The sequence below is a fragment of the Eulemur rufifrons genome, chromosome 11 (genome assembly GCF_041146395.1).
Source record: "Eulemur rufifrons isolate Redbay chromosome 11, OSU_ERuf_1, whole genome shotgun sequence".
NCBI classification, from domain to species: Eukaryota; Metazoa; Chordata; class Mammalia; order Primates; family Lemuridae; genus Eulemur; species Eulemur rufifrons.
Genome location: NC_090993.1, coordinates 8,261,472 through 8,276,901, shown reverse-complemented (window position 1 = coordinate 8,276,901; position 15,430 = coordinate 8,261,472). Strand labels below are relative to the sequence as shown.

The 15,430-nt window shown below is 44.8% G+C and overlaps 1 protein-coding gene across 1 annotated transcript in view; it reads left to right on the top strand.

Annotated features, from left to right (window-relative positions):
* The window catches only part of PCNX2 (pecanex 2), a 218,865-nt gene that overhangs the window by 49,482 nt on the left and 153,953 nt on the right, over positions 1–15,430 (top strand). Inside the window, exons 11-12 of the mRNA XM_069484552.1 lie at positions 7,371–7,524; positions 7,624–7,656. Of these exons, the coding sequence (XP_069340653.1) occupies positions 7,371–7,524; positions 7,624–7,656 (187 nt within the window). The remainder of the gene's footprint in view (positions 1–7,370; positions 7,525–7,623; positions 7,657–15,430) is intronic.

Below are 15,430 nucleotides of genomic sequence, written 5' to 3'. Positions count from 1 at the left end.
GGGAGGCCGAGGTGGGCGGATCGTTTGAGCTCAGGAGTTCGAGACCAGCCTGAGCAAAAGCGAGACCCCATCTCTACTAAAAATAGAAAGAAATTATATGGACAGCTAAAAATATATATAGAAAAAATTAGCCGGGCATGGTGGTGCATGCCTGTAGTCCCAGCTACTCGGGAGGCTGAGACAGGAGGATCGCTTGAGCTCAGGAGTTTGAGGTTGCTGTGAGCTAGGCTGAAGCCACAGCACTCACTCTAGCCTGGGCAACAGAGTGAGACTCTGTCTCAAATAAAAAAAAAAAAAAAAAAAGGGAAACATTTAATACTTAACTAATAATCCAAGACAATACATTCTGCTAAATGAGGCATTTTCTTGAAATATTAATTATTTTCTGTTACGAAGGAATTATTGAAAGTTGGACTAGCTTGTGTTAACCCTCATATTAAAAACAAATATTTCTATGGATGCCTATGTTTGTTGTTTTGAAATGTACTTGGTGACAAAAAATTAACTCAGAATCCCGTGGAGGGCTAACAAAGGATGAGGAAGATGACTGTGGTTTTTAAAAGTTCATGGTTTTATGGCTTTCATCCCTTTCTTGCAAATGACAATGAGTTTTTAGATTTTATGCTTCGGAATGACCTAGAAATAGCACTACTGCCTCATCCATAGATACTTTACTTGGTGTGGGAGCCCCTGGGCTCTGGAGGTGGCCCTTGGGAATCAAATCCAGTCCCCACTACTTATTAGTGCTGTGATCTTAGGATGGCTGCGAAACCTTTCAGTGCCTCGCTTTCCTATCTGTGAGACAGGGAAAACCTATACCATGAGGAGGTTATGAGGATGAAATCACCTTAGCCCACTGAAAGAGTTCTTTAAATATCAGTTGCTATTATCATCATTATTTTTTTTTTTTTTTTTTTTGAGACAGAGTCTCGCTTTGTTGCCCGGGCTAGAGTGAGTGCCGTGGCGTCAGCCTCGCTCACAGCAACCTCAGACTCCTGGGCTTAAGCGATCCTACTGCCTCAGCCTCCCGGGTAGCTGGGACTACAGGCATGCGCCACCATGCCCGGCTAATTTTTTCTATATATATTTTAGTTGGCCAGATAATTTCTTTCTATTTTTAGTAGAGACGGGGTCTCGCTCTTGCTCAGGCTGGTCTCGAACTCCTGACCTTGAGCGATCCACCCGCCTCGGCCTCCCAGAGTGCTAGGATTACAGGCGTGAGCCACCGCGCCCGGCCTATTATCATCATTATTATTACCAGGAATGTGGTCCAGAACTCAGAAAGAAGAAAAATGAATAAAAAAATTTCAGGTAGCCGAAATAGATGTTGTCAAATCCAGACACTAAAATTTAGACCCTTAGCCTACATGAAGTCATCTGTGAGCAGGATGGGTGATCCAGCTTTATAGTTCGGAGTCAATTAAGAGGAGGAAAGAGACTGCATGAACCCACAGCTCACAGCAAGGAAGGAGGAAGAAACCCAAAACACTGACCTAGAAAACCTGAGCAGTTTGGGAACATTGCAAGGAGAGTGTAAGCCCCAAACAGGGCAGGGAGTGCTATAAAAATGCAGATTCCCAGGCGTAAGACGTCTCCACTTCAATGCAGCTTTTGTGGACCGCAGTGTTTTCAAAAGATTTGTTTCAAAAAAAACCCCCAGAAATTTCCACAATAAATTTTATACTTTTTTATTTTGATAGCTAAATTTTTATTTCCAAAGGCATAAATATATTGCCTTCGAGATTCAGTGGGGGGCATTATATGCAAAGTGGATGAAAGAACTTGAATCGCTAAAATTTAAAGTGTAGAAAGACAAAGTATGCATAATAAAAAACACTGTAAGAGCTGGGTAGGAAGTGGAAGAATCAGTGGGTATCAAGCACTGAAACTGAGCTGACCAGTGCTATAAACTTCCATTGGTTAAAGTCTTTCCACCTGGTATGTTTCACCTAACTCTTGTGTCGAGGTTGTTCTTCCCTGAAAATCTTGCCTTAGTCTCTGAGCAGTAGCTTCATGGTTGCTATAATTGTAGCCTCTTCTAACACACTTGTAGTTCTCCATTCATTCTATTCAGATATTTTTGAACTTGTCCTAATCTCCTTGCTTATTTTCTCTTATTATAAGAACAGGAGCTAGCTACGAGCCAGGTAGAGAGGAAATCATCCGTGCTTCTCCAGCTGAACTCACTGCCATCACTGCTACTGTGAGAATGTGCTCTTACATCTCCCATCCTTAAAAATCCTTTCTTGACCTGACTTTCTCACCAGCTACCGTCCCATCTCTCTGCTCCCCTTTGCGGCAAAACTCCTCGAAGGGTTGCCTGTGCGTGTGTCCAGTTCCTCTTCTCCTTTTGGAATCCTGTTCCATTCCGGTTCCTCCAGGCCCAATGCTCCTTTGAACCTGACCTTGTCAAGGTCACCATTGACCTGTCTTTCAGTTCTTATGTTACTAGTCCCATTCGCAGTATTTGACAGTCGATTTCTCCTCTTTCCTGGTAGATGTTCTTCTTTTGGCTTCTTCTCAAGCCCTTTCTTGGTTTTCCTTCTGCCTTGCTGGCCGCTCCTTCATAGGAAGGAAAGTTTTACAGGTTCCTCTGCCTCTCAACCCCTTAATGTTAGAATCCCCAGCAGCTGCCATGGCTCTTGGTCTGTTTTCTTTCTCTATCTGCTCTCTTTTCTTTGGTCATTATATTCAGTCTTGTAACATTAAATATACCAGTGACTCTCAGATTTATATCTCCAACTTGGACCCATCTCCTGTATTCTGGACTTGTATATCCAGCTACCAAATTGATGTCTCACGATCATAGTCCAAACTGAGCCCCTCTTCTCGACCACACCGAGGCCTGCTTCACCTGTGGCCTTCCCCATCTCAACTCGTGACAAGCCATCCTTGCAGTTCCTCTGGTCAGACGTCTTGCAGTCATCCCTGAGTCTCCTTTCCTTTCACACCTGAATTCAGTCTCTCACAGGAAGCTGTGGTCACTGTTCCTTCCAAATGGATCCACTGCGCCTTTCCAGCTTTAATGCGACCACCTGGTCTGAGCCATTTCATCTCTCACCTGGTTCCTGCACTGGCATCTTCCCACTTCTACGTGTTCCCCCGTGCACTGCTCCTAACACAAGACAGTGAGGCTTTTCAATGTCCTTGCTCTGCTGACCACCCTGCAGCGGCTCCCATTTCATGCAGAATGAAAACCCAAGTGCTCACAGTGCCCACAAGTCCCCCACGCTGTAGCCACTCCTGTGCTCTCTGACCTCATCTCCCACCATCACCCTGCACTCTTCCCCACCCCCGCTGGCCTTCTTGTTGTTTTCCAGCCGTGCCAGGAACCCTGCAGCCCAAGACCTTGACACCGGCAATTCCCTCTGCCTGGAACCTTCTTCCCCCATATCCGCACGGCCAACCCCCTCACCTTTCCTTGCATCTTGCTCTATTCTTTCTTCTGTTGCACTTATTGCCTTTGCATACTATATAATATACTTGATTTTTTGGGTCCATATTTACTTTACGGCACCACCTACTAGAAAGGAAGCTCCATCCCTTTTGTTCACTGATGTATCCCAGCAGCTAGAGCAGGGCTGACCACTGTTGTTGCATGAACCAATGAACTAACTTCCCTTTGAAAATCAGCTCCTCTTCCCAATTTCTGCCATTGATTCCACCATGATCTTTTTTCAACCAGATTGAAATCTTGGAGAGATCTTTATTCTTCCCATCAGTGCGTCACTGTACATAATCCATTTGGGGTCTGTATGGATGAATTATGTCGTAGAGTCAGGGGTCCTTGCCTAGTCCACAGCCATGTCGATTTCCCGGGCTCTGGTTACCTCTCCAGGGAGTGTTGTTTATCCTTGCCCTGGTCTCTTTCCCCTCCGGTGTAGCATGTAAACCTCTTCCAAAAGTACAGCCTTAGTCACCTCACCCCCTGCCCAGTGAGTAAACTTTTTAGCTCAGTATTTAAATGTAGCTTAAATGAGAGACCACGGGAGGGGAGTGGTGGAGACCTGAGGGGAGAGTAATGGAGTCCTTCCTGGTGGAGGAGAATCTGGGAGAAAAATACTTTTTTAGGAACTTCATTCCTTCCCTCCAAATAGAAAAAAGTTTTGTTTTTCTTCCTTTGAAATTTGTTTCGTTTTATTTCCAGGGCTCCTAGATGTTTTTAAGTGTACATCAAGATGTTATGAGCACAATGAAGAACACGTAGTGGATTTTGTTGCATGAACTGGCACTAACCAAATATATTTAGCTGTATTAAAAGTGCATAGTGGAAAATAAATGACACACAAATTTCCCTTTTGGCCAAATCTATTTTAGTTCCCCCAAATAGTTTTTTAAAAAAATTTAACTTGAGCATCATGATCTCCGCATACTTGACCTTTCTGTACATTCCTGTGTTACCTTGCTTGTATTATTCTGTAGTATGTCAGCTGCAGTCCAGACAAACTAACCATCATTTCCTTCCCCTGGCTCTTGCCCCCCTTTCTATGGGAGGCCCAAGGCTGCGCTTCTTGGCAGGTGAAGCTCCAAACTTATTTTACTGCAGTCATTTATTTTTCCAGTTCTTTGAATCTCTTAAATCTATATCTATCAGTCAATCATCTATCTGTCTGTAATTATATATAAAAAGTCCCTACCAAATGATTCTTGCACTTAATTGTGTTTCCTTGAGTTTTATCCTTAGCTGTTTCTCCCCTGTTTTCTTTAGCTATTGGACATCAGGTGTCAGCATTAGATTTGGGTTCGTTTTCACTCATTTATTCCTTCGTTAAAAATGTTCCACAGACTGGAAGAAAACATTTATGAAAGACATATCCGTCAAAGGACTGTTATCCAAAACATACAAAGAATGTTTAAAACTCAGCAGTAAGAAAATGAACAACTTGAAAATAGGCTTAAGGTCTGAACAGATGCCTCACCAAAGAAGATACAAAAAATGAGCATCTGGAAAGATGTTCCACCTCATATGTCATTAGAGAATTGCAAACAACGAAATACCACTACACACACCTATTAGTGTGGCAGAAACCTGAAACACTGAGAACACCAAGGATGCAAAGCTGTAGGCTCTCTCAGTCATCATTGGCAGGAATGCAGAATGGTACTGCCACTTTGGAAGATAGTTCTGCAGTTTCTTACCAAACTAAACATGTTCTTATCACACGACCTAACAATCTCACTCCTTGATATTTACCCAGATGAGCTGAAAGTTTATGCCCATGCAAAAACCTGCACATGAATGTTTATAACAGCTTTATTCATAGTTGCTGAAACTTGGAAGCAACCCAGATGCCCTTCAATAGGTATACGGAAAAGTAAACTATGATACATCCACCCACTGTAATATTATAAGGGATAAAAAGAAATGAGGCATCGAACCACAAAAAGACATGGAAGAACCTTGAATGCTTCGTACTAAGTGAAAGAAGCTAATCTGAAAAGGCTACTTACTATAAAGATTCCAACTCTATGACTTTCTGGAAAAGGCGAAACCATGGAGACAATAAAAGACCAGTGGTTTCCAGGGGTTAGAGTGGGCGAGGCACAAATAGGTGGAGCATAGATGATTTTTAGGGCAGGGAAGCTTCTCTGTATGGTATTATAATGATGGATACATTTGTCCTAAACCCATAGAACGCACAATGCCAAGAGCGAACCCTAATGTAAACCGTGGACTTTGGGTGACAATGGCGTGTCAGTGCAGGTTCATCAGTTGTGCTGGTCGTGGTGCAGCCTGTGCGTGTGCGTCCATGGGAGGAGGGTATGTGGGAACTCCGTGCTTTCCCCTCGGTTTTACCTTGAATCTCAAATATCTCTAAAACATAGTCTATTCATTTTTTTTAAAAATGTTCACGATTGCTTTCATGCCAGACATGAAGTAGCCACTTATCCCTGTCTTAAAAACGATCACAGTTTAGTGAGGGCAACCAACATGTATAGGAGCAAAAAATGGTGAGGTAAGAAGTATGCCCAGAATTCCTGTGAATGACTCATCTGAACCCTGGGCCTCTGTTTCCTGACCTCGTGGTCCACGTCATCCTCCCTTGCTCCATTGTTTAATTTACACTTTTTTAGAGACAGTGTCTCGCTCTGTCACCCAGGCTGGAATGCAGTGAGCTCATGATAACTCACTGCAACTTCAAACTCCTGGGCTCAAATGATCCTCCCACCTCAGCCTCATAAGTAGCTGGGACTGTGGGTGCATGCCCCTATTCTCAGCTAATTTTTCTTTCTATTTTTTTTGTAGACATGGGGTCTTGCTATATTTCCCAGGCTGGTCTTGAACTCGTGGCCTCGAGCAATCGTTCCACCTCAGCCTCCCAAAGTGCTGGGATTCCAAGCACGAGCCACAACGCCCGGCCCCTTACTCCATTTCTGCCACTCCCTCCCATGGCCCCACCTTGCATGTTTTTCCTCCCATAGAAGTCTTCCACCTCTGGAGTCCTAAGCCTGGTCTCTGCTCATTGCTCATATCTCCCTCTACCTCCCTCTACCGGTTCCCCAATCCTCTCTAGCACTGTGACCCACCAGCTCTCTCCCATCTCGCAGCCCTTGCAGCCTGGGAAATATAGCAAGACTCTACCTCTACAAAAAATAGAAAGAAAAATTCGCTGAGAATGGGGGCATGCACCCACAGCCCCAGCTACTTAGGAGGCCAAGGTGGGAGGATCATTTGAGCCCAGGAGTTTGCAGTTGCAGTCAGTTATCATCCTGCATCCTGCTTAGGTTTCAGGATCCAGCCCTGAAGCCCCCTCCTATCAGTACCCTAAAACTCCCTTACCTTGTCCCTTTGTCCCTTGCATGGGGAGTCCCACAAGAAAAAAAATCACCCAGTGAGACAGTGTGGCCACGGCACACCCCATGGCAGGCCCTCTGCACCTTCGGGAGGTTGCAACTCCCTCTCAGCTCTCTGGCCGGAGCTCTCTGAGCTTCCGAAACTGGGTAGCAAACCCTGGCTCCAAAGACTGTGTCTGGGAGCAATTTCCTGCCTTCACCAGGTGTTCATGCGACCCCCGCCCCATTGAAAGGAGCCAGCGAAGCTCTTTATATGAAACACATTTCGTGGTTGTGGATGGAATCGTTAACGGCCTCTCGCCAGTAAACCTCATTTAGTGGCTAAGGAGATCCACGGGGCCGATACTTCATTTGCTTCAATGATAGAAATCTGGGGCCAAAACCTGGATTCTTGTTTATAAAGCACAGGAATGAGGAAAGAAAGAAACCTTGAAATCTTGCAGCCAATATAGAGGGTTGCTTAAGGTAACTACTGTGCTGTCACGGTCTGTCATTTTAGAAGCACGCAGGTATTCTCTGTTTAAAAGCGGACAAACTTACCTTTCCTTTCCTTTGTCTTTGTGTACTTTGCACAGGACTGAAGATGTCAAGGAGAATGTGCTGGCGGTTTTACTCATTGTCCTGGTCTCCCTCCTCGGATTTCTGACGCTGAGCCGAGGCTTTTGCAAAGACATGTGGGTGCTCCTCTTCTGCCTGGTCATGGCCAGCTGCCAGTATTCCCTGTTAAAGGCAAGGTCTCATCTAATTCTTACCAGTAACATGTGTTCTCACTAACGTAGCCTTGAGAGCATGAGATGATGACACAGACACTTCTGATTTGTGTTTTAGAGCGTTCAGCCCGACCCCGCCTCACCAATACACGTAAGTTTCCAAATGCAGGCAAGTGGCTTGTCTCGTCTGCCTGTGTTAAAGACAGGGAAAAGGCCAAAATCTTTTCAAAAGGCGAAATCTGTATCCCTATCTGTATATTGAATATAAAAAGCAGAAATGTTAAATGGACATAGGAGTGCATGGTGGCCGAGCTCCAGTTGGCTCTGAGAGCATGATGTGGGTGGTACTAGGGGAGGGTCGGGGTGGGGGTCGGAGAGTGTGTGGGGGGGGTTTTCTCTTACACCACATCCATGTCAGGAAACAGCGAGCAGCCTGGTGGGGAAGAATGCAGACTCTGCAGTCAGACTGCCTGCCTTTGTTTCCAGATTCTTCCACTTGAGTTTCTGACACTGAGCAAAATACTGGTCCTCTCCATGCCTCAGTTTCCCTATGTGTAAATGAGGCTAATGAAAACACTTATGGGAATTTAATTCACGTAATGTGTGTACAACAGTGCCTGGCACATAGAGATGGCTCAATAAATGTTAGCTATTATTATTAGTAATATCAGTTATGTGGGCAATGAATCATTATTTTTTAAATTTATCATATATATTTATGGGATATAAGGTGATGTTCTGGTGTGTGTATACATTGTGGAATGATTAAATCAAACTAACATATCTATTACCTCACATGTCATTTTTTTTTTTTTCTGGTGAGAACATTTGAAATCTCTCTTAGCAATTTTCAAGTATATAGTACGGTGTTATTAAGTATAGTCACCATGCTATACAGTAGGCGTCTGGAACGCATTCCTCCTGTCTGAGTGAAACTTTGTACCCTTTGACCAAGCTGTCCTCCTTCCCCACCCCACCTAGTCCAGCCCCTGGGAACCACTATTCTAATCTCTGCTTCTGTGAGTTTGGCTTTCTTAGATTTCACATGTAAGTGAGGTCCTGCAATAATTTTCTTTCTGTGCCTGGCTTATTTCATTTAACCTAATGTCCTCGAGGTTCATCAGTGTTGTTGCAAAGGACAGGATCACCTTCTTTTTAAAGGCTGAGGAATATTCCGTTGTATGTATGTACCACATTTGCTTTATCCATTCATCCCTTGATGGACACTTAGAATGAGTCCACATCTTGGCAATTGTGACTAGAGCTGCAATGAACATGGCAGATGTCTCTCTGACATTCTGATTTCATTTCCTTTGTACATATACGCAGAAGTGGGGTTGCTGGGTCCTATGGTAGTTGGATTTTTAATTATTTTGAGAAACCTCCATACTGTTTGCTGTAATGATTGTACCAATTTACATTCCTATCAGCAGTGTACAAGGGTTCCCTTTTCTCCACATTCGCACCAACACTGTTATCTTTTGTCTTTTTGTTAAAAGACTTTTTTTCTTTTTTGAGACAGAGTCTCACTCTATCACCCCGGCTAGAGTGCAATGATTCTCTGCATCACAGCTCACAGCAACCTCAAACTCCTGGGCTCAAAAGATCCTCCTGCCTCAGCCTCCCCAAGTAGCCGGGACTACAGGCGCGTGCCACCACTCCCAGAGAATTTTGCTATTTCCTCTAGAGATGGGGGCGGGGTCTCGCTCTGGCTCGGGTTGGTCTCGAACTCCTGGCCTCCAGCAATCCTCCTACGTAGGCCTCCCAAAGTGCTAGGATTATGGGTGTGAGCGACTGCGCCCAGCCCATCAAAGACCTTTTAACAGGTGTAAGGTGATGTCTCATTGTGGTTTGAAATTGCATTTCCCTGAATTATTGTTCTTTTCACACGAAGCTGATCTCTTCCTAGTCCACATTTTCAAGTGTATCGTTACCTTTCATCCCCATAACTTTGGGCCAATTCGTAACTGGGACTCTGGGCTTACCAATACTGATATGTTTGTTGGTGCTCTGGCATTTTTCTGTGAGCTCTGAAACACAGGCACATGGTTTTGTCTGAGCCTGCTGCCCCCTCCCCTTGTTTGGGGCGGTGTACAGGGTTCTGGGAGACAGGCACAGCCCTGCAGGTACTCTGGCCCGAGTAGACTCCCCAGCTGTCTTAGCAACCTTTCCTGGGTTGTGGCAAGCTCCTACGGGTCCCTGGAAAACTCTTCCAGTGAAAGAAAGGTTGATCGTCCCTCTATTGTGCTTTTAAAAAACTCATATTCAGGATTTAGGACTGATTTTAAATCTCTGATAGCTCCTGTTTCGCTCCCAGTAATTAAGAAAAGCTTATAATTGGACGATCACATGGCACACATTGCTCTCTTGTTAAATTCCTCTGTTCCCCATAATTGGTTTACATGTAATACATCTTCTTTTATCCTGGAGTCTGAATGTCAAGATAAGTAGAAGCAGCATAATGAGGGTATGGAGATGTATTGTTATGATCATCACCAGAAATCTGGGTTAGGCGGTGGGGGCAGAGCTGTGCAGCTTTGAAGCGTTTTATTCAAGCCCACCCTAGATGCCACGGCACCACCCTCCTGCTTCCGGAAACCTTCCTTGCTTGTTCCTACACTTCAGCGTCACTGTTTTTCTGGGTGACTCAGGGGAGGGGTGGTCTATGCTATTAAACGTTCCTTTCCTGCATGTCACTTCAGAAATAATGCAGAACACGCTAGCACAGGCGGATGGCAAGTGTGGCTGCGTGATCCTTGTGGCTTTGTGATGCCCGTTCCCATGGCCCCCGTGCTGCTCTGCTCTAGGCTGGAGTCACATTGTCTAGTTCCTGGAGGAATGGATCAAGCTGCTGTCCCTTTATCTGAGCAAGCCCGTCACAGCGAGACATTACTTTTCTTACCGTCGTAGTAAACCTAGACATCTAACCATGTTTATTACAGTAATTAATTTGCTTACACAGATTTCTAAGTAGATTAGTCTCTAATTTGAGTTGGTGTTTCTCCAGTAGTGCTAATGAAGAAACAAAATGTGGTAGCTATAAAATATTTCCTGCTGCAATCTGGCCACGCCATGTGGGTATTTAGAAGGCAGATTTATTATCTCCCGTGTATAGACGGAAAAACTTCAGAGAGGAGATGGTCAAGAGAGTGACCAAAGGTTTGGGGCACAGAGACAGATCTCAGGCTGCTGCTGTCTCCAGTCCTGGCTCGTTTTCCTTCTCAAGGGGCTGTCGAATGAACCAGACTGCGTTTCAAACCACGCCACTTTGTGCTTTTGTCAGGAGGTGGTTAACTAATAAATTCAGCCAATTCTTGCTCTTAGAGGGATTGACTTATTTTTTCCTTTCTGCTTGTTTCCAGGAGCACAGGTGGCAAATTTTGAGCAAGTTGTTAACACCAGAAGAGAGCAAAATGAAAATAATTTTTTTTTTTGCATAACACTTGGTATATTTGAGTTTTAAATACAGAATTAATAATGTAATAGATATGGTGCAGTAGCCCCTGGGCCTAAAAGAAATTGGTCTGATTGTAAAAGAACACAGGTAGTATAAATGGGTAGAGTTGTCAAAGTTGTTTCATAAAAACACCTTAAGTTGTGTTCTTTCAATATTCTCTCATTTTTTTTTTTTTTTTTTTTTTTTTTGGAGACAGTCTCTGACTCTGTTGCCCAGGCTAGAGTGCCATGGCGTCAGCCTAGCCCACAGCAACCTCAAACTCCTGGGCTCAAGTGATCCTCCTGCCTCAGCCTCCCGAGTAGCTGGGACTACAGACATGTGCCACCATGCCCAGCTAATTTTTCTATATATATTTTTAGATGTCCATATAATTTCTTTCTATTTTTAGTAGAGACAGGGTCTTGCTCTTGCTCAGGCTGGTTTCGAATTCCTGAGCTCAAACGATCCTCCCGCCTCGGCCTCCCAGAGTGCGAGGATACAGGCGTGAGCCACCGTGCCCGGCCTTTCAATATTCTGTTTGCATATTAAACATGAATGAGGCCGGGCGCGGTGGCTCATGCCTGTAGTCCCAGCACTCTGGGAGGCCGAGGTGGGAGGATTGCTTGAGGCCAGGAGTTTAAGGTTACAGTGACCTATGATCGTGCCACTGTACTCCAGCCTGGGCGACAGCGTGAGACCCTGCCCCATTAAAAAATAAATAAGTAAATAAGAATAAAAGAAAAGAAAACAGCTCTGAGAGAGCTTAGAAAGTTTAGGTGTTGGAGTGAATACTGGAAGCAATCTGAGGATCGGAGACTAGCAATATAGTAACGGGGGATGAGGATATTAATATGCTTATAACAGTAACCAATCATGATAACCCAGAAAGCAAAATTCAGTAGAATTTCTGAGCGGTAGCAATGACTGAAGCAGCGTGCATGGGGATCACCTCTACAAGCCAGAGTCTGAGCCAATTCCCCCCCCCCCCAGCTGGGGCAGCACCCGGGAATCTGCATTTATGTACATCCCAGGGTGATCCTGGTGGGGGTGATCTCAGATCACACATTGAGAAACAGTGGGGTAACCAGAAGCATGTAGAATCCAGCCTTACCATGTACAAGCTGTGGGGTCTCAGGAAACCTACTTCTTTGAATCTTAGATTTTTCTGCAAAAGAAGAATAATAAAACAGGATTATAAGGGATTGAAACAAGGTAATTCCTCTGAGTGTTTGGCATAGTATCTGACCCTAAAGCACCTAGCAAATGTTAGTAGTGTTTTTGTATGTTTGCAAAATATGGATAATCATAACAACCTCAGTTGGGTTTAGTAGAGTGCATCGGGCAATTTTTGTAATGTGTCCAGGGCATGTTCCAGAGCATGCCAAGTCCTCTGTAAGTGTTTCCTTCCGCTCTGCATGTTTGTCTTGACTCCTTGCTGACAGTGCAAACTCTAAAGAGCTTGGGCTGCAACTTGTCATGTGTTCTAGCCCATTACAGTTGCTGTTAATTCAACGAAGACATCTGGTATCCAATTCAGGTTACATAGAAATCATTGCAAATGATTTTTATAAATAAACTTTTTATTTTAGAATGGTTTTAGATTTACAGAAAAATTGGGAAGGTAGTACAGAGAACTCCCATACCCAGTTCTCCTATATCAACCTCTTACATTAGTCACAATGTGGTACATTTGTCATAATTAATGGACCAATATTGTTACATTATTATTAACTAAAGTACACATTTTACTCAGATTTCCTTAATCTTTAGTAATGTCCTCTTTCTGCTTGAGGATTCCATCTAGGATACTGTATTACATTCAACTATCCTGTCTCCTTGGATTCCTCTTGGCTGTAGCAATTTCTCAGATTTTCCTTAGGTCTGAAAATAATTAGTCTGATTCTAAAAGGAAACAGGTCTGGGAAAGCTCAAAAAAACTGAGGCTTGGGGTGGTTACTGGAAGAAATCTGAGGATCAGATGCTGGTAATATAGTAGCAGTCATAGTAGTTTTTGAGGACCTGGACAGTTTTGAGGAGGACTGGTCAGGTATTTTGCAGACTGTCCCTCAGCTGGGATTTGTCTGATGTTTCTCTCATGACTGGACAGGGATTATGGATTTTTAGGAGGAATATCACAGAGGTGCAGTGTCATGTTGATCACGATCACATCATGTCAAGGGTACAAATTATCACTGTGACTTACCACTGTGGATGTTGACCTTGATCATCTGGCTAAGGTAGTGTTTGTCAGAGGAAGGATTTTGAATAAGATGAAATAATGTCTCAATCCTTAATCCTAGGAATAATGTCAATTTATTGGATCTCGATTAAAAGTCAAAGTCAAATAATATTTGTATATTTACTTTGCTCAAAAAAGTAGTCGAAAGCAGGAGCCATTCCAAATTGCCCTCTTTTAATTCTCATATCCTAAATTTCTGTCATTAATGAAGGGCAGAACATAGGTCACCACCCTTTCTGATGCCTTTCACTGCCTTTGAGGGAGATGCTGAGGAAGTGGGGAAATAGCTTGAACCAGGAGGTAGCAGAATGGAATGTTCTGGACGGCGCTTAGTGAGCACTTTGACGCCCACTTTGCTGGCCCCTGCGTTGGGCAGCTGCATCTGCCGTTTTGCATTAGTCAAGGTTCACAGACCTGAAAGTTGGGAAGTTGGTCCTAACATAGATTGTTCTGCAGAATTAAATGATAAACTAAGCTTAAGGACTCTTACTTGCCTGTATCTTTTCAATTTTTAAAGTAGCCTGTTAAATTTCTACCATATTTAAACTGAAATAGCATCTGAGTAGTAACCAGTTGAGAATTATTTGACCCTTCGGTTGAGACTTATCTTCTCTAGTGTTTTCTCTAAACTATTTTGGGTTCTTCTGTGTCCACAAAGTGTGGGTCACAGATTACCTGCTGTCTGGGGTGGCGGGTGCCCATGCCCAGCGCCCTCGTGTTTGCTCCACATACGAGGGCCACCGAAGTGCATAGTTGCAAACATGTAGGCTGACTCTAAATGGACAGGTGAACTGCTAAATCCAGCGTACAAAAGAAGTCATCAGTCGCCACAAAGAAATGATGTTTAAATAAACTCACCTACACCACCGTGATGTCTTGGTGTAAACCGTAAAACACAGCGAACCCCTATTGCAGCGGTGAGAGTTCGGTGTGGGTGATCATCCTGTCACAGCACCCGGGGGGGGGGGGGGGGGGCTGGGCAGCGCAGGTGTGGTTTTTCTACACCCCCTGCAGGTAAGCGGCCCTTTGCTCCGCCCAGAGTCCTTTTGGGAAAAGCCGACACCCCAGAGTTACAATGAATGCTTTCCCAGCTCTCTTGGTTTGCTTCACATCAGTAACGCTCCTATTCTGTGTTTAAAGAGTGACGATTATGAATGAAATTTCGTCGAGTCACGCCGAGTCCTTGGGCCTGAGGGATCCAGCGTCAGATGCGTTCATCCCCTGGTGGCTGTGGGGAGTCAGGCAGCCGGGGGTCCCCGATCCTTACCTTGCCACCGTTCTCTGTCTGTGAGGCCTGGGGCAACTTCTCCATCCTTGTGCCTCAGTTTACGCTTTTCCAGATGAGCATAGTGTGCGCTTCTCAGGGTGTTCTGAGGATCAGCCACGCGAATGCGTGTGACTAGCAGGGCAGCGAGGGCCTGGGATGCGGGAGAGGCCAGGTAAACGTGACCTGTTGTCGCTGACGTTGTTTTTACATCAGTCATCAGAAAGAGTAGCGGGACCTCTGCCTGCGGCAGTGACGAAAATGTGCAAACTCAGTGGGTGTGAGGGGCTCTCCTTTGCCCCGTGGGGTGATGCCTGGAGCTGGCACAGGCAGCGAAGCCCCTGGACAGCCCCCGTTCGGTCTCCTCTGGGGCCCAGCTGCGCTCCAGCCCTGGGCCCTCTGAGATTCCCTGTGACACCCCGTCTTCTTTCTAAGACATTTTCCCCTTAAGAATCACAACCCAATGTTGAAAGCGTTTGCCCATCCCACTCTTTCCCTAAGAGGCTAATCAGGATGGGCCCGTCATTAGCCACAGGTGCCACTGCTCTCCCCAGCTGCGGCTCCTGGAGTTGGTAGATTCTCAGCGTGCTCTTCCCCTGCCCCGAGACCAGCACGTGATGTGGTTATGCGGACGCAGGGCTGATGGAAAACGCAAATGCGCACATAAATCTGCTCCTGTTTGGTGGCCTGGCAAGACGCTCCACGCCTGCGTTCCGCTGGTGCTCCCCAAGTGTGTTTGAAAATTAAAAACAGGTGAGGAATAACCGAGTCAAATGAGTTTTTGAGAGATTATGATCAGACTTCATCTGGTGGATTGTGCGGAGTTTATTGAAAAACATTTGAAAATCAGTCCTTGAGGATTTTGATGATTGATTCATATGTGAAAGTAGGAACTGGAGAGCAAGGCATTTTGTTAGTAGGTGATCTCAGGAATCGAGGCAAATAGAAGTGACCTATGTCCCATGTGTTAGCAGTACGCTTAGAAT